Source organism: Heteronotia binoei, chromosome 2 (genome assembly GCF_032191835.1).
Source record: "Heteronotia binoei isolate CCM8104 ecotype False Entrance Well chromosome 2, APGP_CSIRO_Hbin_v1, whole genome shotgun sequence".
NCBI classification, from domain to species: Eukaryota; Metazoa; Chordata; class Lepidosauria; order Squamata; family Gekkonidae; genus Heteronotia; species Heteronotia binoei.
In genome coordinates, this window is record NC_083224.1 from 183,308,943 (window position 1) to 183,334,543 (window position 25,601).

Consider the following 25,601-nt stretch of genomic DNA (forward strand, 5'->3'; position numbering starts at 1 on the left):
CTTATAAAAAAGCTGTGGCCTAATATGCAAAGGAGCTCCTGCTAGAATTCCACCCCTGCCATGTCTGGAGTCTCCCGCCCATCAACATAACTGGGGAACTCTCCAGGTCTAGCTTTATAAGAAAGGAGAGGAACTTTTCTCTCCCCCTTTTCATTACACCAGCTTAGCAGAAGACTTTCACAGCATGGCACAGATCTGTAGGCAATAGTGACTGCGCTGGTGCACACATTAGTAGATGCATACGCTAGGCAAACAGCTATCTGCGGCATGTGAAGACATACTAGAAAATGACAAAATGTGGGCCAGACAGCATGTTACAATTTTTAACGTGTTGCATCTGGGTCCCCTCAATCTGACTTTGACACAGAACAAAGTTGGAGTCCAGTACATATGCAGCTCTGCTCACTGTACCTCATTTCATTGTCTGATGAAGGGCGCATGCACACGAAAGCTTACATTCTGAGTAAAACTTTGTTGATCTTAGAGGTGCTACTGGACCCCAACTTTGTTCTATTGCTTCGGACCAACACAGCTGCCCACCTGGATCTGACTTTGACATAGTCAGTTGCATGTCCAGTTTCAGCATGAAAGAACTCTGTATGAGGCCTAGCGATGACAGCTGTCCAGGTGGGACCTGAGGTAAAGGTAAAGGTAGTTCCCTGTGCAAGCACCAGTTGTTTCTGGCTGCGGGGTGACATTGCATCACGACATTTTCATGGCAGACTTTTTATGGGGTGGACTGAGGAAGGCAATGGCAAACCACCCCATAAAAAGTCTGCCATGAAAACGTTGGGAATAGGGTTGCCAAGTCTAATTCAAGAAATATCTGGGGACTTTGGGGGTGGAGCCAGGAGACTTTGGGGGTGGAGCCAGGAGACATTAGGGGTGGAGCCAAAGATCAAGGCTGTGACAAGCATCATTGAACTCCAAAGGGAGTTCTGGCCATCAAATTTAAAGGGATGGCACACCTTTTTAATTCCTTCCTTCCATAGGAAATAATGAAGGATAGGGGCACCTTCTTTTGGGGCTCATAGAATTGGACCCACTGGTCCAATCTTTTTGAAACTTGGGGGGTATTTTTGGGAGAGGCACTAGATGCTATACTGAAAATTTGGTGCCTCTATCCCAAAAAACAGCCCCCCCAGAGCCCCAGATACCCACAGATCAATTCTCCATGATTTTCTATGGGAATAAATCTCCATAGGGAATAACAGAGTTCCCAGCAGCCATTTCCCTCCCCTCCCCCCGCTTTCTGAGGACCCTGAAGCGGGGGGAGGGACTCCAAACCGGGGGATCCCCTGCTCCCACCTGGGGATTGGCAACCCTAGTTGGGAAAGCAACGTCACCCTAGAATCGAAAACGACTGGTGCTTGCACAGGGGACCTTTCCTTTTCCTTTCCTGCTGTTGCCTTCCCCAGTCATCTACACTTTCCCCCCAGCAAGCTGGGTAGTCATTTTGCCGACCTCAGAAGGATGGAAGGCTGAGTCGACCTGGAGCTGGCTACCTGAACCCAGGGATCAAACTCCAGTCGTGCGCAGAGAGCTTCGACTGCAGTACTGCAGCTGTACCACTCTGCACCATGGGGTCATCTCCAGATTATAGAGATAAGTTCCCCTGTAGCAAATGGATTGGAAGGGCGGACTCCGCTAGAGTCTATTGGAGGGCATTGGATTCTGCTGATATCCCTGTCCTCCCTGGGCTCCACCCCCAAATCTCCAGGAGTTTTTCAACACTATGCCCTCCGTCCCCTACCAAGGGGGACCCGGCAACCTTACCCTGCTTGGTTGAAGGAAGGAGGACATCCTATGCTCTGACCTGCATTTACTGTAGTCCACCAACTACACTGAGTGAGCCCCAGTTCTAGCATTACAAGAATGAAGAGAAAACTCTGATAATTCCATGCGCAAGTGCCATTTCTCTCACAGGGTTCGTTTTGTATTTCTCATCCTTGCAGAATTCATCCCCACCTCACTTTTCTTCCCATTTGAGCAAACCAAACCAGTCATTATTTACTTTTGCATCGTCCTTATTATCCGTGCACTAGACTCCCCACCCCCCATGAAAAGCATGTGTTTTGCAACATTACTTATGCATGGACAAATTAACATTCCACATTATAAATTGAAGTCTCGTAAGAAATCGTGGTGGGAGGAACGATTCGGAAATTTTCCCAGGTCCCTGATTTCCGCCTCCACAACTCTGCAGCTCTCTTTGTGAGGTGGTTTAGGGTTGCCAGCCTCCAGGTGGCACTTGGATATATCCAGCAGTTACAATTGATCTCTATGCAATATAGATCAGTTTCCCTTGGGAAAATGGTTGCTGTGAAGGGTGACCTCTATGGCATTATGCCTTGCTGAGGTCCCTCCCCTCCCCAAATCCCACCCTTCTCAGGCTCCACCTTCCGAATCTCCAGATATTTCCCAACCCAGAGTTGCCAATCCTATTTATACACTCTCAGATAACTACTTTCCTGTCCCCCTTTTTGTTTCCCCCAGCTGGGAATCTTTCAGATAAATGTAAGTGGCTTACGCAGATTTTCCTTCCGAGTCCAGTTTGGTGGACACAAGGCCCTTCCGGAGAAGAAGAGAAGCGACTCTCTCTGCATCGTTGTACTCCACGGCCTGCAGGAGTTTCTCGTCGTTCTTGCTCCAGTCTTGACTCTGAAATCCAACCAGAAGAACAGTGTCCTTTTCAGATGAAGGCATCTGATAGAGAGCTCTGACTCTTCAAAGCTTATACACCCAAAAGATCTTTGAGTCCCGTGGCACCTTTAAGACTAACGAAGTTTTATTAAAGGTATAAGCTTTTGTATGCACACTTCTTCAGAGACACTGAAACAAAATTTTCTCAACCATTACATACAGAGCTGGATTAACAATTAGGCCATGTAGGCACTAGCCTTTGGGCCTCTAAAGGCATGGGGGCCAGCTTCCCCTCACAGTTTCCACCCTACTTGCAGCTAGGGTTGCCAAGTCCAACTCCAGAAATATCTGGGGACTTTGGGGGTGGAGCCAGGAGACTTTGGGGGTGGAACCAGGAGACACTGGGGTGGAGCTAGGGGGGAGGGGGAAAAACGGCGCTGGGGAGCGTGGCAAGCCGCCCCGTCTCGGAGCGGGTGATGCCGCTGCGCGGCTGCCGCCTCTTCTCCGTTCACCGTGGCTGCTCCTCCGAGATGGGCTCAGGCTGGGCCCATCTCGGAGGAGCAGCTGCAGTGGAATCGGAGGGGGGGGTGGAGGCGGGCCGGGGGCATGGCGAGCCGCGAGTCCGGGTCCTAGAAGGGCCCGGATTTGCGGCTCGCCATGCTTCTGGCCTGCCTCCGCCCTCCCCTTCTCTGGTTTTGCCTCGGAGGCGGGGCGGGCGATGCTGCTGCGCAGCTGCCGCCTCTTCTCCGCTCGCCGAGGCTGCTCCTCCAAGATGGGCTCAGCCTGGGCCCATCTCGGAGGAGCAGCTGTGGTGGGTGGGGAGGGGGCGGCAGCAGCGTGGCGGCGTTGCCCGCTCTGGGATGGGGCGGCTTGCTATGCTCCTTGGCGCCGTTTCCCCCCCTCCCCCTGCATCCGTTTTTTTGGGGAGCGGGGGAAGAGGATGGAAATTCTGGGGTCCCCCGCCAGGGCGGGAGGGTTGGGAAGCCTACTTGCAGCCCTCCCAGCCTGCACACACAACCAACAACTGTGCCACTCTTTGCCCGACTTGCCTGGTGCGGCTACTGCTGGCATCATTGCCAAGTTTGCCTCTCTCTGCCTGTGAGGGGGCCCAAGATTTTGACTGCCTAGAGGCCTCCACAGGGTTTAATCCAGCACTGATTACATATAGACCAATTCCTCACTAGCAGTTGCTCTGCCCCTGAGCTTTTGATTCTGACCCCTCCCCCCCCCCGGCTCAAGTGATTGATTCCCCATCAGTTACTGAACAGGTGCATTTTGACCCACAGCTCCCTCCAATTTCCCCTGCAGTTTCCTGGTCTTGTATTTTTAGAGATCAGGAAGTCACAAGGGAAACTGGAGGGAGTTGCGGCAACTAGTGGAGAATCAATTGCTTGAGTCAAGGAAAGCAGAAGCCCCAGGGCAGAGCAACTGGTAGTGAGGAATCGCTGATAGAAAGGGAGGCGGTATTTTTCAGGAAGGGCCTATTACCAGAGACAGAAACAGAATTGGAAATTACCAGTCCATACATTTAGATAGAGGATGAGCAGTAAATTATCATGCAGCACAATGAGGATGTTCAACAGATTCAGGGACCAAACAGGAATAATAAACTTAGTTTATAATATGGTATTGGTAACCATTTGTTTGGGTTCAATTCTGGGGCAAAAACAGTGAAGGATATAAATAGTCAAAAGTGGAGTTTGATATATCTTTAATTGTGGGATGCTGAGAGTATTTAACTTAGACCCTGCCATCTGCCTCCTCTCAAGCATGGAGATGACTTTATAGCATCTTCTTCTTTGAAGTCAGGTGATTGGCTGTGCAGATATATCTCCCCTGTCCCTAGACCAGAGAAATACATCCCAGTTTCTACTATTCATTACATTACAATCTACTATGCTAATCTATTATTCCAAATAAGAGATAAAATAAAATGGGATTTCTGGGGGACTGGTGAGAATACAGATGTTGGGCTGAATGAGGTTAGCATTTGTAGTGAGATAAGAAACCAATATCCCTGTCAAGTCCTGGGGATTCCATTGTTTTGAGTGTTGCAAATCTTATTGGTCTCCAAGGTGTTACAAGACTTGAACCCTGGCTGTTCTGCTTCAGACAAACATGGCTGCGCTCTGAAACTTCCTTTTCAGATGTTCATCCTGTTCTTTACACTCTCTGCCCTGACTTTGGGCTGCAATCCAAAAATCTTCTACGTATAGAATGACATGGCAGTGGCACTTGAACACTGCACCTTGCAGAATCTCCGCTTTGAGCAGTTTGTTTAAAATACCGTATGGTATAGCCCTACCTAGACCAGCCCATTACATGCATTTGACTTCTCCCCTGTATAAGATGAAGCCCCTGCCTGTGAAAAGTTAGCATGCCAAAGGGAAGGCTAAACTGGAATCCACTGGGAATTAATTATTGTTTCCCAAGAAATAGCTGCCTAGAGACTCTCAGCTAAATGAAAATCAATTTCTCCATTTGGACTTTCCTTTGATAACGTTCCACAAGTACAAAGAAATGTTCAAAGAAAATGGTCAAATGTGCATTTCTTCCCAGCTGCTGCTGACCAAGCCAATTAAGCATGGGTACTTCTTATGGTTTCCAACTCCAGGTTAGGAAATTCCTGGGTATTTGGGGGTGGAGCCTGGGGAGGGCAGGAACCTCAAGGGGGCATAATGCCATAGAGTCTACCCTCCAAAGTACCCATTTACCCTAGGGGAACTGATTTCTGTAGTCTGAAGATAATTCTGGGAGATCTCTGGGTGCAGCTGAAGGTTGGCAGTCCTTTTTCTTCTGCATGTTTGACTCAAGCTTTGAGCTGATAGCAAAATAAGGGGAAGACCCGTGCAGAATGTTTAAGGGCCCAGAAATGGTCCGTAGGCACAGTGGGCTTCTCTGTAAAGTGCTGATCCCCCATTCCAGTTCAACTCGGGTAGACAATCCTAGAGATCTCCTGGAAGTACAACTGATCTCCAGAGCCCCAATTCAAAGAAAAAGATGCTTGTTAAGTTCCCCTCCACACTAGATAGGAGATGCACCAGGGCTTTTTTTGTAGCAGGAACTTCTTTGCATATTAAGGACACACCTCCCTAAAGTAGCCAATCCTCCAAGAGCTTATAGAAAAGCCCTGTAAGCTCTTGGAGGATTGGCTGCATCAGGAATGTGTGGCCTAATAGGCAAAGGAGTTCCCTGGATGGATCTAATGATAGATTCTCACCATTAAAGATACATCACCCTCCAATTCTGACATATTTATTACCTATGTTATTTCCCCCCCAGTGGAACCCAAACAGAAGATAATCAGAAACCAAGCCTGTTATTCTTATGAACATGAACATATGAACATATGAAGCTGCCTTATACTGAATCAGACCCTTGGTCCATCCAAGTCAGTATTGTCTTCTCAGACTGGCAGCGGCTCTCCAGGGTCTCGAGCTGAGGTTTTTCACACCTATTTGCCTGGACCCTTTTTTTGAGATGCCAGGGATTGAACCTGGAACCTTCTGCTTCCCAAGCAGATGCTCTACCACTGAGCCACCGTCCCTCCATTCTTCTTGTAGTGTATCGCGAAGATGCCATAACGCAATAACACAATAGCCTCAACTCAGCCACGTGCGGCCAGGTGCGGAAGCGACAGGGGCTGTCCCCAAGCGACTCCGCACAGGGCGCGAATACCCTGCCAATCACCAGCTAAGGCGGGAAGCTCAACTGGCCTGGATTGGGCTGGCCAGTCTGAGAGGTTGTTCCGGGTGATGTATATAAGCGGGACGCGGCCCGCGTGTTCCCTCTCTCTCGTGTGTGTAATGTACCTGCATTAAAGTATGTTGCCCTACCGACGTCTCCAGTCTGGTACATTATAGTGGCGACGAGGATGGGATCCTAGCCACGTCGGCTACACCGGAGACAGGGCAACCCACAGGCCACGACCACCGCGCAGCCACCATGGCTCACCAGAGCGGTACCACCGGCCACATTGAGGCGTTCAACCCCGCGGATCCCGAGGGCTGGGAGTCCTACTCGGAACGGGTTGAGTGCTACCTGAGGGCCAACCGAATCACAGAGGACAGCATGAAGAGGGACGTTCTCCTGAGCGTCTGCGGGGCGGCCACGTTCGGGATCGCTAAGGGTCTCTCAGCCCCCGCTAGACTCACCGAGAAGTCCTACGAGGAAGTCGTCAGGCTCCTCACAGGCCATTTCTTACCGCAACCTTCACGGGTGGCCCGCCGGTTCCTCTTCCACAGGAGGGACCAGGCCCAGGGAGAATCGGCCGCCGACTACCTGGTGGCCCTGCGCCAGATCGCAGGCAACTGCAACTTCCCGCACCTGGAGGAGACCCTGGCCGACCGGTTCACATGGGGCCTGCGCGACGAGAGGCTCCAACAGAAGCTCTTTGCGAAAAAAGAGCTCACACTCCAGAGCGCCTTCAGTGAAGCCGTGGCATTCGAGAGGACCACCCGGACCTTCCCCAAGGCGAAGACCGAGGCCATCCACCACGAGGAGCTGGACCCCGACCGCCAGGAAGAGGTAGAAGCATTCCAGCTGCGCCGCCCAGCAGGAGCAACCATCAGAGCGCCACAGCGACCCTGAACGACGGAGAGACCGCCCGCCACAAAGTGCGCCAGCTGCGGCGACCCCCACAACCGTAGGGACTGCCAGTACCGGACCTGGGACTGCAGAAGCTGTGGGAAGACCGGCCACATTGCACGGGCTTGCCGAGCCAAGTCCAACCGCCGGAGACCGACCACTCACTACGAAGCCGCTGAGTCCCACTCCACAGCCTCCACCACATTACAGGTACTGAACTTGCCCCTGACCACCCCCAACAAGATCAAAATGGCGGTCCTCATCGAAGGAGCCCCATGCCTCATGGAGGTGGACTCAGGCTCCTCCATTTCCATAATTGCGGAAGAGACCCTGAGGAAACTGTGCCCCCGCCAGCGGTTGCAGCTGAGGCCGGCGGGTTTCATACTACGGGACTTCCAGAAGAACCCGGTCCAAATTGTGGGGTTGGCCCGGGTACAAGTAGAGAGGGGATCTTTTAGAGGCCCGCTGGACATCCTGGTGGTCAAGCGACAGTTTACCACCCTCTTGGGACTAGCGTGGTTCGGCCCCTTGGGGATCCGTTTAGAGGGGGTGGGGCAAACCCTAACGTCCAGAGGGTTCGGTGAGGTGTGCCGCGAGTTCCCCGACGTGTTTGATGGGTCCCTGGGTAGCTACAAGGGGCCGACCATCTCCCTACCGCTCGACCCGACGATCAGGCCGATCCGGCTTAAGACGAGGAGGGTCCCTTTCGTCTTAAAGCCCAAAATCGAGGCGGAAATGGACCGCCTCACGGCCCAAGGGGTCCTGGAGCCGGTGGACTATGCCACATGGGAGACCCCCATAGTGACCCCGGTCAAGCCAAACGGGGAGGTGCGGATATGTGCAGACTATAAGTGCACAATAAATAAGGCACTCCAGGACAATCCCTACCCAGTGCCGGTGGTCAGCCACGTATTGGCAGCCCTAGCGGGATCAAAGATTTTCGGGAAGCTAGATCTGGCACAAGCCTACCAACAGCTCCCAGTGGACGCCAAAACGGCCGAGGCCCAGACTATCGTGACCCACAGGGGGGCTTTTAGGGTGCGGAGGCTACAATTCGGGGTCAGCGTGGCTCCGGGGATCTTCCAAAGTATAATGGATGCTCTTCTCAAAGGGATCCCCGGAGTCCAACCCTTTTTCGATGATGTTTTAATCGCTGCCCCAGACCCCGAGGAGTTCAGCAACCGCCTAAGAGAAGTGCTCCACCGTTTCCAAGCAGCAGGGCTCAAGGTGAAGCGGGAGAAATGCTTGCTGGGGGTACCGCAGGTGGAGTTCCTGGGATTCGCAGTGGACGCAGAGGGAATCCATCCGACGGAGGAAAAGACCCGAGCCATCGTGCACGCCCAGGCTCCCACCTGAAAAACGGAGCTACAAAGCTTCTTGGGGTTGCTCAATTTTTATCACACGTTCATACCCCATAAAGCAGCCATCGCGGAACCTCTACACCGGCTGCTGGACAAACAAGCCCCTTGGGTGTGGGGCAAGCGGCAAGCCGCCACATTCCAGGCGGTTAAGGACGTCCTGATTTCCAATGCGGTGCTCCATCATTTTGATGAGCACCTGCCGGTAATCCTGGCTCGCGACGCGTCGCCTTATGGGGTGGGTGCAGTCCTGGGGCACCAGCTACCGGACGGGAGGGAGGTACCAGTCGCTTACTACTCCCGCACACTCACACCAGCAGAGCGCAATTACGCACAAATTGACAAGGAGGCTCTGGCCATCGTAGCGGGGGTCCACAAGTTCAATGATTATTTGTATGGGCGGAGGTTCACAATAGCCACCGTCCACAAGCCGCTCTTGGGTCTGCTAGCCCCGAACCGCCAAACCCCCCAAATCCTGTCACAACGCGTGTTGAGGTGGAATCAATTCCTCAACTCTTACATGTATACCCTGGTTCACAGAGCCGGCAAGGCTATGGGCCACGCGGACGCGCTCAGCCGCTTGCCGCTACCCGACATGGATCCAGACCCAGCCCCAGCACACCGCGTCATGTCAGTCGAGTCACTCCCGGAACAGCCCCTCCACGCCACGGAGGTTGCTAAGGCCACTGGGAAAAACAAGACACTGGCAAGGGTTCTCGACTGGGTGATGAGGGGTTGGCCGGAAGGGAACATGGGGGAGGAGTTTAAGCTCTACAAAATGAGAAGGGATGAACTAGCAGCCCACAAAGGGTGCATTTTATGGGGAAGCCGGGTGGTGGTCCCCCCCCCCCCGCTACAGAAGCGAGTCCTGGAGTCGCTCCTTGAAACCCACCCCGGCATAGTTAGGATGAAGGCCCTAGCTAGGAGCTATGTCTGGTGGCCAGGAATGGACGGGGAGATCGAGAACTGGGTCCGGAGATGCAGCATGTGCCAGGAGTCGCGGCCGGAACTGCCCAGCGCTCCTACCACACGATGGGAAATCACGAGGAAACCTTGGTCAAGGCTCCACATAGACTTCGCGGGGCCCTTCCAGGGACAGATCTTCCTGATCATAGTAGACGCATACACCAAATGGCTAGAGGTCATTCCAGTAGGGTCCACCTCATCAGCAGCCGCAATCTGAGCGCTGCGCAGGGCCATGTGCACCCACGGCATCCCTGACACAATAGTTTCGGACAACGGGGCAGCTTTCACCTCGGGGGACTTCCAGGAGTTCCTTCAGAGGTAACTGATCAGGCACGTAAGGTCCGCGCCATTCCACCCGGCCACCAACGGCCAGGCAGAGCGTATGGTACGCACGACCAAGGAAGCCCTGGGCCAAATCGTGCAGGGTGACTGGGATCACAGACTAGCCGCCTTCCTGTTTGACAACAGGGTAATCCCCAACCCTGTCATGGGGGTTAGCCCGGCAGAACTCCTCATGGGGCGCAAACTCACTATGAGGTTAGACAGGTTGCACCCCGACCGAGCTTCGGACGTGCGCGGGTCCCCAGAGATCAGGGACGCGGCTAGGGGGTTCTTCGCCGGAGATCCGGTATTTGCCCGCAACTACGCCAGGGGACCAGAGTGGCTAGCAGGGCGGGTGCTGCGGGTAGTTGGGTCCCGCCACTATGAGGTGTCCACAGAGGGGGGCCAGGTCCTAAGGCGGCACATCGACCAAATGCGCCGCCGCACCCCCCTGGAGGAACCCCAGCAGCAGAAGCCGCCCCTACACCGAAAGCAACCCCGAGGCGATCAACCCGGGAGCGCCGGCCTCCCGCCTACCTATAGGACTATGTACAACAACTAGGGGGGGGGGGGGAGTGTAGTGTATCGCGAAGATGCCATAACGCAATAACACAATAGCCTCAACTCAGCCACACGCGGCCAGGTGCGGAAGCGACAGGGGCTGTCCCCAAGCGACTCCGCACAGGGCGCGAATACCCCGCCAATCACCAGCTAAGGCGGGAAGCTCAACTGGCCTGGATTGGGCTGGCCAGTCTGAGAGGTTGTTCCGGGTGATGTATATAAGCGGGACCCGGCCCGCGTGTTCCCTCTCTCTCGTGTGTGTAATGTACCTGCATTAAAGTATGTTGCCCTACCGACGTCTCCAGTCTGGTACATTATACTTCTTATCTGTTAAAAAAAACCCCCCACCATTTTGCATGTTAATTTACTATCCACCTGTGACTGCTTTCCCTAATTCCCTTTCATTGTCCAATGAAGCATGCATGTGCACAAAAGCTTGCACCTTGAATAAAACTTTGTTGGTCTTAAAGCTGCCCCTGGACTCTTACTTTTGATCTCCAAATGACACCAATCAGTTCCCCTGGAGAAAATGGCTGCTTTGGAAGGCAGACTCTATGGCATTACGTCCTGCTCAGGTCCCTTCCTCCTCCAAACCCCACCCTCTCTATGATCCACCCCAAATCTCCAGGAATTTCCCAACCCAGAGTTGGCAACTTTATAATCAGCATGATGGGGTGTATGTGCTGAATCATCACTCGCTGCTTCACTTTAGTAGCCACAGGCCCTGCTATAGCCACCCACCCAAAATGCGCTGGCCCTCAAGCAACCTTTCCGTTTCCCTCTCGCTGCCAGATTACTGTTAATCTCTTCCTGGGTTTGTGCTGATAGTCCCTGCACATCATCTGTTCTGCTGGAATAGTGGGCACTCATCGCCTGTTTGGTTTTTCTCTGTGGTCAAGGACCAAGAGGTCCTTAGATGTAAAATGGAGGCTGATCCCAAAAGCCTTTGCAGGAAACGGGCTGAATCAACACAGTGTTGCTAGCCTCTGCAGACACTGCCTTTTCAGATATTTTAAAAAGCAAGTGATATTCCTCCAATTATCCATTTTGGGTTGCAGAGAGTTTCCCCGGACACAAGACGTCTGCAGAAGGGGAGATCCATGAGAACAGATTTATTTCACTGCAAATGTTATAGTACTTGTAAAGATTACTTTATCACAACTGCCAACTGTCCGGGGGGGGGGATTCTGGCTGGTAGTTGGGCCTCATTTTTTCCTCATTGGCCAGTTTCTTGAAAGGGAAGAGAAGGATGAAGCTGCTGCTGAGGCTTTAGACCAGGGGTCCCCAACATGGTGGAGAAACAAAGGAGTTTGTTTTCTGCCTGCCAGATTTTTCAGAAAATGAGTGGAACCATTGTAAGGCAAGGCTCATTACTGGTTTCCTTCATTCAAATGAAGGAGTCCTCCACTATAGGATGAGGAGGACTGATAAACAACTGGGGCCTTTCTCAGTCAGCGTTTGGGTCCATTCCCCCTTCAGGATTCCCTTCTTCCCAGCAGGTGTAAGGAAGGAGGCATTCCCTTTGGCTCCGTCTCCTGGGGAAACCATTTTGAGGTGGCACTAGGCTTACTAACCTCCAGGTGACACCCAGAGAATTACAGCAGACCTCCAGATGACAAGGAACAGTTTCTCTGAAGAAAATGTCAGCTTTGGAGGTAGACGCTAGGGCATTGAATGCATGCTGAGGTCCTTCCCTTCCCCCAAACCCCACCCTTCTCAGGCTCCACCCCTAAATCTCCACAAATTTCCCAACTCAGAGTTGCCAATCCTAGGTGGCACTCGATACCCCCTCTCAAAATGTCAAAGGTGCTTGCAACCTCAAAAAGGTCAGGGACTAGTATTCCCTCTAAACTGAGTTAGTGTGAGCTAGCTCATGGTTTTTTTAGCCTCCAGCTCACATATTTTTGTCTCAGCTCAGGAAGCAAACTCGTTTATGCAGTAGTCAAATTGCTCACTCACAGCTTTAATGCCAGTAGATCACTAAGTAGAATTTGTGCTCACAGGACTCCATAGCTTAGAGGGAGTATTGTCAGGGACCCTTGCTTTCAATGTATTTCAAGCCTGGCCACCATCCCTGGGAAGTGGCCTAGCTTCTTCCTTCCCACTATATGGGCAGCAGGTGCAGCTGCAGACATAGTCTCTCTGTACATGCTCAGAGGCATGTTTCTCCCTTACAATAATACCTCTTTCTTTAAGAAGAGGGGCATAGTTAGAGATTCGATATGGGTGGCGGCTAAAAGGGATTTTTCTAAATCCTGATTCGGAAAAGCCTTACATAGCAAGTAAAGCCAGCCGAGGCTGGAAATTCCAGAGCAAAGATCAGCAAGAAGATCACACGGATCACACAAGAGGCTGGGGCAGGTCACCTTCACAGGGTTTTGTAAGAAGGAACAGCACCTTTTTGGTGCCAGGGATCAAAAATCTATCACTTCAATGTCATAATGTTGCTAAAAATCTGAATATATACCAATACCGTAAGATTTCTCTCCGATTTCACTATTTGATTTTTCATCGAGCAAATATTTGCAATCTCCATTTTTTAAAAAAAGTAGGTTTCTCTAGATGAGAAAATTTTTGCTTCAAAGAGAAATGAAGACTTGACTCCACCTTGTTTCTTCGCACAGGTAGCCCCCTACACTTCAGCCAGATCTACAGACTTGTGGCGTCAGCTTCAGGGGTGGCTGCCTGGCCCACATCGGTTCGCAGCTTGTCCCTCAGCTACACAGCTCTGACATCAAAACAGGCCACATCCTTAAATCTCCTTATCTGGGGTTTAAAATCTAGGCCAAACACGAGAATCCAGCATACAGGCACTCTACCAGGTCAAGGTGGCGAGCTGGGGGGCGGGGAGGGAACAATAGCTGGGTTCCCCAGGACTCAAGTTCTCACCTCCTCTTCAATCGTCTTCTGTCCCAAGAGGTAAAAACATTGGGTTGGGCAGGGTAGGCATGGTGAGATAGTCAGGGGGAAGATTCCAGCCCATAATAACACCTATAACAACCTGGGATTATTTAGACATTCAATGACACTGTGGGGTTTTTTCTGTTTTAATGTTGCAGCAACTCCTGCAGAATAGATCAGGATTATTATCCAGGATGGGGAAAGTCAAAGGCTACCAGGAATAAGCGAGAGTATTCTCTGAATAAGGGGAAATAACCTATAATTGTGTGTGGGGAGGTGACTGCAGAATAATACTCAAGAATAATTCATCTGGAATCATTCACCGCTATTATGATCCTCACGTACAACTCTTTCCTTTCTCCACCTTGCCTACCTCACAGGGATGTTGTGAGGAAACAGAATTTATTCTGCTCTCCCTTGTCTGCATTCTCCTGAGTCTCCTAAAGGGAGGAAAATGTACACAGGATCACCGTCAGAGGCAAATCTGCTTCATCTCACCGCTATGAAAATGGAATTATTTTCATTTTGAGTGGGCATTCTAGAGTAAGGGGGCAAGAACTGCAAAGGCTCTGAGGGGGTATGGAAGGGGTAGAAGAAACTCAGAAGTGGGAATGGGAAAAAGGAGAGATTTCGTAAGGAGGGTGCTGGACTAGAAACAGGATGACATCAGGTTAAATTCCCCTCTGAGCTATGGAAGCTCGCTGGGTTACTGTAGGCTGGGCACTTTCTCCCAGCCTAACCTTCTTGTTGTGAAGATAAAATTCAGGGAAGGGAGGGAGACACTGTGTTCCTCCTTGGGCTTCTCAGGAACATAAAATGTCATCTTCTGAAATGACAGAGGTGTTCTTTTTCAAAAGCAGGGATTCATTCACCTCCCAGGTCTGCACCTAGTTTTCTTTTCCTCTCTTATAATTTGGCAAGCATGCCTCTGAGCTCATGCAGAGTGCATCCCGCCCCCGACTGCCTGCTTCCTGACACAAGCCAGCCCCTTAACTTATAAGACAATAAGGGAAGGGGGCTTTCAGATCCAGTGTGCCAAACTGCACGTTTTAGAGTAGAATGAAAGGAGGAGAAAGTGGGGGTGAAGGAGGGCTTGGTGAAATTATACAGGGAGGAGCAGCAGGAGGGAAAGGAGCTATACCGGAGGAGGGGAGGGTGCCCGTACGGGAAGAGGGGGAGAGACTTACTGCAAAGGAGGAAGCGGCACAGAAGCAAATCTGCTTCATGGTTCCTCCCAGGAGATACCGCGCAGCCATCCATGCAACTGACCGGCCGGACACCTGGCCTGGCGACGCTGGAGAAGGATAAAGGATGGAGCTTTCTGGTCCTGATGCTGAGGATGAAGGCAGCCTGCAGCAAGCGGTTCACGGCCCCGCCAAAGAGGGACAGGCTCCCTCTAGTGGCTGGAAGGAGAATTAGGGGGGATGCACGTTCACTCTCTCCAGGAGAGAAAAGGGGGAGGGGTTCATTATTCTGCCCACTTTGAGGGGGTGAAAGAATAGGTGGCGGGGCTCAGCTCTGCTTGGAATCATGCCTCCTCAGACTCCTGTTGCCATGTGTGTGCTGTTACACAGTTGCGGGCACTCTGCACATGACCCGGTAGCCCTCTCTTCCTTGCCCAAGCTGGGGTTCAGGTTGAGGTCTGCAACCCCACTGCCGTGGGGATAGCAGCAGACTATCCCCTTTGGCTCTTGACTCACACTGTCAAATGGCTGACTGTAAGGGCTCGGCAGGCAGAGATCCTGGATAAGGGCAATTGGCAAGGTATGCAACTGAAAAGACTGCTGAGTTTCTATTTAATAATAATTTGTGGGACTTTCAGCATGAGTGCTGGGTGGGCCGTTGCCTCTTGCCAAGGCTGCCAACTTTATAGGCCCTGATCCTGCACTTTTAAAGTGGCTTAAGCCAGCAGGTCCAGCTTTGCCCCTCATTTTAATCTTCATTGAACGAAAGGGTTTGCCATCTGCTAAACTTCAGATACAAGAGAACCCACAGTTCAACAGACAAGCTCAATGCAACACAGAACCGCAGGGGCAGCAAACATTAAATAGACATTTTCCTTTTCCAACATTTATGTAAGAAATAATTCCATAATAAACAACAGTTACACGGAACAAACTGACTTGTGCGTGTCTAGTATTTTTCTAAGTACAAAACACCATATAATTTTTGTGACCAAAGTTCAAAAATCCTTTTGTCAAGTCCACATGTCAGCTGCAGTTTACTGCCGGGAGCCCTCCAATGTGCGCATAGAAATGCCAATGCAAGAGGAAATGGTTTCAGTCCTAAGACCTTCTTCAGCTATGGCTTCACAGCCCAAATTACGTAGTATTATTCTTGGAAGCACCAGTCCAAATTAAGAACATAAGAGAAGCCATGTTGGATCAAGCCAACGGCCCACCCAGTCCAACACTCTGTAACACAGTGGCCAAAAAGCCAGGTGCCATCAGGAGGTCCATCAGTGGGGCCAGGACACTAAAAGTCCTCCCACCCCAAGCACCAAGAATACAGAGCACCACTTGCCCCAGAGAGTTCCAACTATACGCTGTGGCTAATAGCCACTGATGGACCTCCACTCCAAATGTTCATCCAATCCCTTCTTGAAGCTGTCTACACTTGTAGCTACCACTTCTTCATGTGGCAGTGAATTCCATGTGTTAATCACCCTTTGGGTGAAGAAGTCCTTCCTTTAATACGTTCTAACCTGACTGCTCAGCAATTTCATTGAGTGCCCAAGAGTTTTTGTATTGTGAGAAAGGGAGAAAAGTACTTCCTTCTCTACCTTCTCTATCCCATGCATAATCTTGTAAACCTCTATGATATCACCCCTCAGTCGATGTTTCTCCAAGCTAAGAATCCACCAGTGTTTTAACCTTTCTTCATAGGGAAAGTGTTCCAACCCTTTAATCATTCTAATTGCCCTTTTCTGCACTTTTCCAAAAAAATTAATTCCCCCCCCAAAAAAAATTAAAGTTGACCAGTGTTCTGAAACTCTCCTGTTTGGCATAGCTTCTCTCAGAGCTTTCTCAGCCCCACCTACCTTACCTATGGGGAAAGGAAAGGAAGGTGATTGGAAGCCTCTCTGAGAGTGAGACTCCTTGGGGTAGTGAAAAGCAGAGTATCAAAACAAACTCTTCTTCTCCTTTGCTTTCCCTGCGTCTCAATTTCCCTCCAGGTTGCTTGGCTTATTAACCACTTCTTCCCTGCACCCCATGCCATCCACCAAGAAATTGGAAACCCAAGAGATAGGCTGTCAAGTTTTATATTCCCCCTCCCCCCCTCCTCTTGAACCCTGGAAGAAAGTAGCTGGATAGCCCTCTGCCAGGGGATGTGCAGACAGGGCTTTTTTTGTAGCAGAAACTCCTTTCCACACACCCCTGATGTAGCCAATCCTCCAAGAACTTACAGGGCTCTTTTTACAGGGTCTACAGTAAACTGCAGGAGGATTGGCTACATCAGGGTGTGTGTGGCCTAATATGCAAAGGAGTTCCTGCTACAAAAAAAAACCTGCACGCAGAGGTGGGGGAATCATTCAATGAACATGTGACTTTCACTTGTTCTGCATCAGACCTCTGGTCCTTCAAAGTCAGTCTACCCAAACCAGCAGCAGCTCTGCAGGGTCTCGGAGGTCTTTCACATCACCTACTGCCAAGTCCTTTAAACTGGAGGTGTTCAGGATTCTTCATGCCAAGCAGATGCTGTTCCACTGAGCTCCACCCCTCAACCATGCTGCCAGGGGTCGTTCCATCTCCTCCACCATTTGTGAAGCAGAAAGCAGGACCACTTCTGGGTTTTTAATCCCGCTTCTTGTGCTATGGCTCCCTCAGCCAGCATGGTGGTTAAGAGCAGTGGACTCTAATCTGGAGAAATGTGTTGGATTCTCCACTCCTCTCCACATCCACCTGGGTGACCTTGGTCCAGTCACAGTTCTCTCAGAGCAGTTCTCTCAAGAGCAGTTATCTCAGAGTTCTCTCAGCCCCACCTACTTTGCAGGCAGTGTTCCCTCTACGCTGAGTTAGTGTGAGCTAGCTCAGTTTTTTTTAACCTCCGGCACACACATTTTTGTCTTAGCTCAGGAAAAATGGCCCCAGAGCAAACTAATTTATGCAGTAGCTCACAGCTTTAATGCCAGTAGCTCACAACAAAGAATTTTTGCTCCCAAGACTCTACAGCTTAGAGTCTGTAGTGCCTGCTGTGGGGAGAGGAAGGGAAGGGGATAGTACACTTCTATGAGACTCCTTCAAGAAGTGAACAGGGTATAAAATTCAACTCCTCCTCCTCCAACTCTTCCTCCTCCTCCTCCAACTCTTCTTCTTCTTCTTCTTCTTCTTCTTCATCTTCTTCCTCCTGCCCCTCCTCCTCCTCCTCTCCAGAGGTCAGCTTCCCTGGGGCTCTTTTCCTAGCAGGAGCTCCTCTGCATATTAGGCCACGCCCCCCTGACGTAGCCAATCCTCCAAGAGCTTAGAGAGCTCTTAGTACAGGGCCTACTGTAAGCTCCAGGATTGGCTACATCAGGGGGGCGTGGCCTAATATGCAGAGGAGCTCCTGCTAGAAAAAGAGCCCAAAAGTCACTTCTGTGGGGCAGAGACAATGCCATCGCATGCCTGCTGAGCTCCCTCCTCTCGTCAAACTCTGCCCTCTCTAGGCATTGCCATCAAATCTCCAGGAATTTCCTAACCCAGAACTGGTGACCCTAGGGTCCAAGGGCACTCAGCAAGCACAACTCAGAAGGCTGGGTCCAATATGGGCACCGAAATGCAACACTGTGGTCTAAGATTGCGTGTACTTGGAAATAACATCTTTGGATATGGGATGCCAGATTCCCTCTGTTCTGTAAACACCTGTACCTGAGCTTCCTGTGTTGTGGCTCCCATTTTCTGGAATGGCCTGCTTGCAAAGTTCTGGGGGGCTCTCACACTTCCGTAGTCCCACCACAGAATGCATAAAAAAAAAGAAACATTCCAGGATGCCTGTGTATATGCAATTACAATGTGTGCATTTACAAAGTGTGTGTGTTTACAATAGTAATAGTGAAAAAATAGTAATAGTCATCTAGGATTTTTTAAAAGGGAATCTGCAGAAAAAAGGATGCCAACTTTTTCTGTAAGAAAAAAGACAAGCCCATGCCTTGAAGAATTGGTCTAGATTGTTGCATGCTTCCCGTACTAGGAAAATGAAAGATTTCTGGATGATGGTTTCACAAGCAAACTCTTCATCTAACACAACTCACCCTCCTCCAATTTCCGCCTCTGACTGGATTATATTTTACTCTAATTTACTAAAAGGAACTCTCCATCACACTGTTTATTGTACGTTTCATTGTTGTCTAACTTTGCTGCAATTTGTATGGGGGAAGAGTTCTCTGGCAGAAGTTCTAGAGAGCTTTTTTACACCACCAAATTGAACTAGAGATTTGGGGGGATATTTTTACCAATGCTCCAGTGCAACTGCATAGTGATGCTAATTTCTTGCCTTCCTTGCAAATTTGCATGGTTTTCGCTTCGTTATTCTCTAATCCAGGGGTCGCCAAACTTGCTTAACATCAGAGCCACATAGAATAAATGTCAGATGTTTGAGAGCCACAAGACGGGAAGGAAGGAGGGCAACTAGATGGGGGAGGGGAGGGAGCGAGAGGTGGAAAGAAAGCAACTTTAACTTTAAATGCATTTTTCAAGCTGCTGGCTAGCTTGGCTTGGAGAAGTGATTTAAAGACAGAAATGCCTTCTCCAAGCCAGCTGACAGGGTGGTGTGAGAGCCACACAATATGTGTGAAAGAGCCACATGTGGCTCCTGAGCCTCAGTTTGGCCATCCCTGCTCTAATCTAATCCTGCACACCAGTTGTGATCATGGCAGTTTTTAAAAGCTCTCTCAGAAAACCCAGAGCAACAGTAACCAGAAAGCAAACTGAGAGCTGAAGGAAAATCAATGCAGAACAACAAAGAAACCCAATTGACATGCAAGTGAAAGCAAGGGAAAACACCCATACATAACAGGCCACCACTTACATGTTCGCCAGGTTTTTTTCCCCTTGTCTCATTATAACAAACAGTCGTAATATAGTGTGTATTACATTGTACTGTCATTTCATGCTGCATATATTAAACTCTTTCTCAATGAGAAAGCTATCCTATAAATGAAGTAAATAAATAAATAGTTCTGGGATTTCACTCTGCACTGCATCTCATCCTTTCTGAATTCCTGCTTCAGTGGATAAAATCAGGGGTTCCCAACCTCTTTCACCCCGTGGACACATTTGGAATTCTGACATAGGGTGGTGGGTGCCGTCACAAAATGGCTGCCACAAGATGGCTGCTGCAGCTTACCTTCCGACAAATAGCGAAGATCCTTCAGCTGTGGTGACAAAGCAACATTTTCAAAAATTTACACAACCAATCAAATCACCAACGGCTAAACAGAAGCCCTGCTAGGAAAAAGCCGCACATGGCCCATCCCACTTTCTTAAAACACCTGAGAGTCACCAGGAAACATGTCATGGTGCCCACTGGTACTTTCTTTAGTGCCTGCCAATTTGTTCAGAAAGCAGGAAATGTGGGCTGGCACCATGGCACCAATGGGCATCATGTTAGGATAAATTATAAAATTGCTTCAAGAATAGGGACACGGGCAGTTTGCAATAAATATCCATTCCTTCGCGTCTTCTCCCTGATAGGCATGTGAGGACTGAAAGAAAATGGCAAGAACGTAACTTAACATGATGATTTATGTGAATGCAACATTTTTCCATGTGGTAGTTTATGGATGTGCCATTGTGTTCCTGCATTATCATAATATACCACACAAAAGCTTTACAGACATCGATAGGAACATCGAAAGAACATTGCAACAAAGCAGATCCTTAGGACTGTCTTAGTACAGAGTCTACTGTAAACTCCAGAAGGATTGACTACATCAGGGGTGTGTGGCCTAATATGCAAAGGAGTTCCTGCTACAAAAAAAAGCCCTGGATATGTCCATGAGTTCCCACATTTTGCTAACACACCTCACAAAAAGGATCCTGAAACAACTATATGTGAAATTACATCCTGATTGCTTTTGGGGAGGGGGCAGTGTTTCAACTTTGGGGTGGATTCATAAGATGTAAGCAAGAGGATGGAACCTGTGGCAAATTTTGCTTGCCCCATTGTCGTGTACAGAATTCAGAATTAAAAAAAAAAAAAACTGTGGGGGATTTCTAACGCACCAGCTTCAGCTTTAGGGGAAAATAATTCAGAACTCCAGAATCCAGCGCAAAATTTGGAATGGGAGAATTTCTGGAGCTTTCCTAAGTGGATTTCGGTTTCTCATGAAATACTCTTAAGGAAGGAAGCCCTTTAACCCAGTCCACTGATCTGCACATTTAATTGATTTGCTTCAGTGAAATCCAGACAGTAGTTGGTTGACTCACAGACTTTGTTCTAACACTCAAAATGCTTCCACCTCCACAAATCCAGCTTTTACTCACATCCGACTTCTTAAACCGTGCTCTGAGGCTCTTCATCTTGGCTTTAGCCTTGTAAGCTCTGTGAAGGAAAAGGGGGAAAGGACATTTCATTGCTGGGGCTCACGCTCTGCTAGAAGCCCCAGTGTGTGACCTCGTGCCCAAGTCTTAAGTTTTGTAAGGTGACCGAAACGCTCAGTTACTGATAACCAACCAAAGAATCCACAGTTGGTGACAATAACCAGAAATGAATATAAACAACCATGTGTTGCACTCCGATTAGATTATACAAAGTACATATCTCTTACTATTTAAATACATGATTATCCAACAATATTTGCATCTTTTTCAAATATACAACAAAGCAGCTAGTACAACAACAAACATCAGAAAACAATCACAATATAAATGTTACAGAAACGCCAACACAGGAGCATCAGTTCAACGGAATTTAGTGTGTAAAAGAAATCAGCTGTCCACAGGGCTGAACAACAGCTAAAAACAGTTCTCTACGCTGTCTTGGTCTTAAAGGTGCCACTGAATTCAAATTTTGTTCCATCTACACCTTGTGGCTAGTAGCCTTGAAATAGTCTTGAAAACCCTAGAGGGTCCCTTAGATTGTGACTAGAGAGCAAATATATATATATATATATATATATATATATATATATATATATATATATATATATATATATACTTATCTCCAGCTGAAATATCAGCTCTCCTGGAGAAAATGGCTGTTTTGAAGGGTGGACTCTATGGCATTGTACCCTGCTGAGGCCCCTTCTCTCCCCCAACCCCACCCTCTCCCAGAGCCACCCCCAAAGTCTTCAGGTATTTTCCAACACAGACCTGGCAACCCTAGTGCCTAGGGCATCATAAACCCTCTAAAACCTTCCATGAGGCCTTGCAGTGCAACTGCAATTTCAGTCTCGCAGCCTTCCTTTCTCCACTTTAGAAGAAAGCAGTAACTTTGGCAGATCCCCTGAGCTTTCCTTGGGACATAAAGCAAAGTATTTGCATTCTCTCGACTGTCTACTCTCTAACCTCCAGAGACTACCAGTCATATCTTCCCCATCCCACATGGCCTAATTAGAAGTCATCAATGCAACCTTGCCAGGAGACCAAAGATGCACCAGAACGCATCTTCTTCCCTCTTACTCAACCTGCCCAATTTGTACAATTCAGTTTGTTTATCCAGGGGAACCCACCTCCATTTTTGAAAAGCCTAACCATGTGCCTGATTCAGTTTGTTAGCCCAGGAAACTCACTGCCTGGTGCACTTCCCTCTTTTGCAGACAAACCCTCAAAACTGTGTCTGAATATCCTGCAGGAAAAAAAAAACATCCCCTTATTCCCAAAGCAAAAAATTACAATACTTACTTCAGATGTTCTCTGGGGATGGCTTGTTACATCAAATCTTTATGGCGTTATTTCCCTCTTCCAGGCTAAATACTGGATAAGTTGTGAATCTCCACCTCGACTATTGTCAACAGGGAGCTGCTTATTCAACACAGATCTAAGACAGAATATGTTCAAAAGTATCTCCTTACCGGAGCTGGGGTTAAGAGCAATTTCAGCGTATCGTGGGTGTCTCATCACCTCTTGGCTGGCATCCCCTCCAATGAGAAACCAATTTGAGAAGGAGAAACCTTTTAGTCCCAGGAATTAAGTTACCACCTTTTGCAGGTAAAGTTACACTGTGCAACGACTCTTACTAGCCTCATCAGTTTCACTTCAGAAGAAATACTCAGTTCTTTCTATCTATCTATCTATCTATCTATCTATCTATCTATCTATCTATCTATCTATCTATCTATCTATCTATCTATCTATCATGTCCTTTTTGTTTGGTTCACCTAGCAGTTTCGAAATCAGGATACAAGCTTTTGAATCACACTGAGCTCCTCCTCAAGAAAGTGTCTTACCAGAGCACAGGGTTTAGTTGACTATTTGAAGATATTCAGCATTTTCAGGCTTAAGACAGCAGACACAGCGCTTCAGTTTCATACCTTTATTGGCATAAAAGCAGCGGTAATTTACAATCAGACATAGACATAGATGCGGAGGCCTGATAAATGATAAAAACAAGAGCATAAAACAATCGATTAAAATAATAACCAATGATGAAAGTCAAGAATGAATAGACACCCAATGATTAAGGTACAGTGGTGTGCTTAGACTTAATATTATAAGCTTCTGCTAAAAATTTCACAACACATGTAGCAATTTGAGAGCTAGCAGCTTCTAAGACTGTACAGCACTTCAGAACAAGTATTATAATAATGTAGAAAAATATACTTCCAGAAGAGAGCCTGTCAACATTTATTTTATTTTTAAAAATTATAAGGCCAAGTTTCCCCAGTGGGGCCATGGGCTGGCTCAATGGCAGAACATCTGCTTTGCATGCAAAAGGTCCCTGGTTCAATTTCTGGCATCTCCAGTTACCAGGATTGGCTAGTAGCAGGTGATGTGTAAGATTTGAGTCTCTGGAGAGCTGCAGTCAGAGTATACAGTATGACCCTTGATAAACCAACGGTATGACTCAGTTAGGGTTGCCAACTCCAGGTTGGGAAATTCCTGGAGATCAGGGGAGGGAATTGGGGAGACCTCAGTGGGGTATAATGCCATAGAGCCCACCCTCCAAAGCAGTCATTTTCTCCAGGGGAACTGATCTCTGTACTCTGGAGATGAGCTGTTATCTCAGGGGATCCCCAGGCCCCACCTGGAGTTTATAACTAATAAATATTGTGACCATAATTCCTATGGATAATTATTGAAAATTACAACAAACTTTGCTATAATAATTATAACCAAAGCAGTCCATAGAATATCCTAAGCACTCGGTCCCATCTTACAGACTAATCAATTGGTGGATATTACTGAACAAACATCAGAGAACTCAATGTTCATATGGCTCCTGTTGAAAGCCTCCAACCCCGATGTCCAAATTCAGTCATAAAAGGATGTGCAATCCTCATTTCTTAATACTATGAAATAATATTCCAACAGGGATGCCGCCTTGAGCCATTTGAGCATGTTGCCTGAATAGAAACTTTTTGTGAAGACCTCGGGTCCCAAATGAACTTTTACTGGGTATCGGATTCATGATTAATCCTTCGCCTGAGGAAGGATTCTGGAAACAGGAGAACAGTCGGCATCCCTGTTGCAATATTATTTGGTGTAGTGGTTAAGTGCGCGGACTCTTATCTGGAAGAACTGGGTTTGATTCCCCACTCCTCCACTTGCAGCTGCTGGGATGGCCTTGGGTCAGCCATAGCTCTTACAGTTGTCCTTGAAAGGGCAGCTGCTGGGAGAGCCTTCTCAGCCCCACCTTCCTCACAGGGTTTCTGTTGTGGGGGGCGGGGGAAGAAGGTAAAGGAGACTGTGACCGCTCTGAGACTCTTGAGATTCAGAGTATAAAGCAGAATATAAATCCAATATATTCTTCATGGGATTAAGAAACAAGGATTGCACATCCTTTTATGACTGAATTTGGACATTGGAGTTGGAGGCTTTCAATAGAAGTCATATGGACATTGAATTCACCAATGTTTGTTAGAGCAATATCTACCAATTGATTTGTCTGTAAAAAGGGACTGAGTGCTTAGGAGATTCTATGGACTGCTTTGATTATAATTATTACAGTAACATTTGTTGTAATTTTCAATAATTATTCATAGTAATTGTGGTCACAATCAATACTCCCTCTAAGCTGTGGAGTCTTGTGAGCAAAAATTCTACTTTGTGAGCTACTGGCATTAAAGTTGTGAGCTACTGCATAAATTTGTTTGCTCTGGGATCATTTCTTCTGAGCTAAGACAAAAATGTGTGAGCTGGAGACTAAAAAACTGTGAGCTAGCTCACACTAACTCATTTTAGAGGGAACCCTGGTCACAATATTTATTTGTTATAATTTCCTTTTGTGACAGCTCTCGTGTTACAGTACCCACTTCGAGTCTGGCATCCCTAGGCCCAAGAAAGGAACCAAAGAAAATAATTTTAAAAATCAATAAAGGGAATTTATAATCATACCCAACAGCATGAAGATAGCCAGCATTTCACAAATCCAGCATGCTGTGATGTGATCACCTCTGGCACATTTCTAAGTAGGAAAACCTCATGGCTATTCCCCTTTTTGTCTGTCTCCAGCAGACCTGTATGAGGCATTAGATTAAGAGGACTTGGATTCAAATCCCCAGGTACTATGAAATTGACCAGGAGGCCATTCTTTCTCAGACTAACCCACCTCACAAGATTGTTGTGTGAGGATAAACAGGGAAAACCATTAATATGGTCTGACTGAACAACATGGAAGAAAAATGTGATTAAAAATACACTAAATAAATGTAAATTGTCACTGGACGTGGAGGTTGGCAACCAATGTTCTCTCTAAACCAGGGGTGGTCAAACTGTGGTTTGGGAGCCACATGAGGCTCTTTCACACACATTGTGAGGCTCTTGAAGCCCCCATTACCCTGTCAGCTGGCTTGGGGAAGGCATTGATCTCTTTAAATAATTTCTCCAAGCCAAGCCAGCTGGTGGCTTATAGAATGCTTTCAAAGTTAAAGTTGCCTTCTTTTCACCTCTCCCTCCTTCCCTCTCTTATATTAATTTCCTTCTCTCCTTCCTTCCTGTCTTTCAGCTCTCAAACATCTTTTGTTTATTCTGTGTGGCTCTTACATTAAGCAAGTTTGGCCACCCCTGCACTAAACTGTGGTGTCTTGTGAGCAAAAATTCTACTTCATGAGCTACTGGAGTTAAAAGTTGTGAGCTACTTTATTAATTAGCTTGCTCTAGGACCATTTCTCCTGAGCCGAGACAA

General features: G+C 48.3%; 1 protein-coding gene across 1 annotated transcript in view; it reads right to left on the reverse strand.

Annotated features, from left to right (window-relative positions):
• The window catches only part of ANKRD24 (ankyrin repeat domain 24), a 57,130-nt gene extending 42,437 nt beyond the window's left edge, over positions 1-14,693 (reverse strand). The window contains exons 1-2 of the mRNA XM_060232613.1: positions 14,525-14,693; positions 2,531-2,661 (exon numbers count right to left, since the gene is read on the reverse strand). Of these exons, the coding sequence (XP_060088596.1) occupies positions 2,531-2,661; positions 14,525-14,593 (200 nt within the window). The 5' untranslated portion in view covers positions 14,594-14,693. The remainder of the gene's footprint in view (positions 1-2,530; positions 2,662-14,524) is intronic.
• Between the last annotated feature and the right edge of the window lie 10,908 nt (positions 14,694-25,601).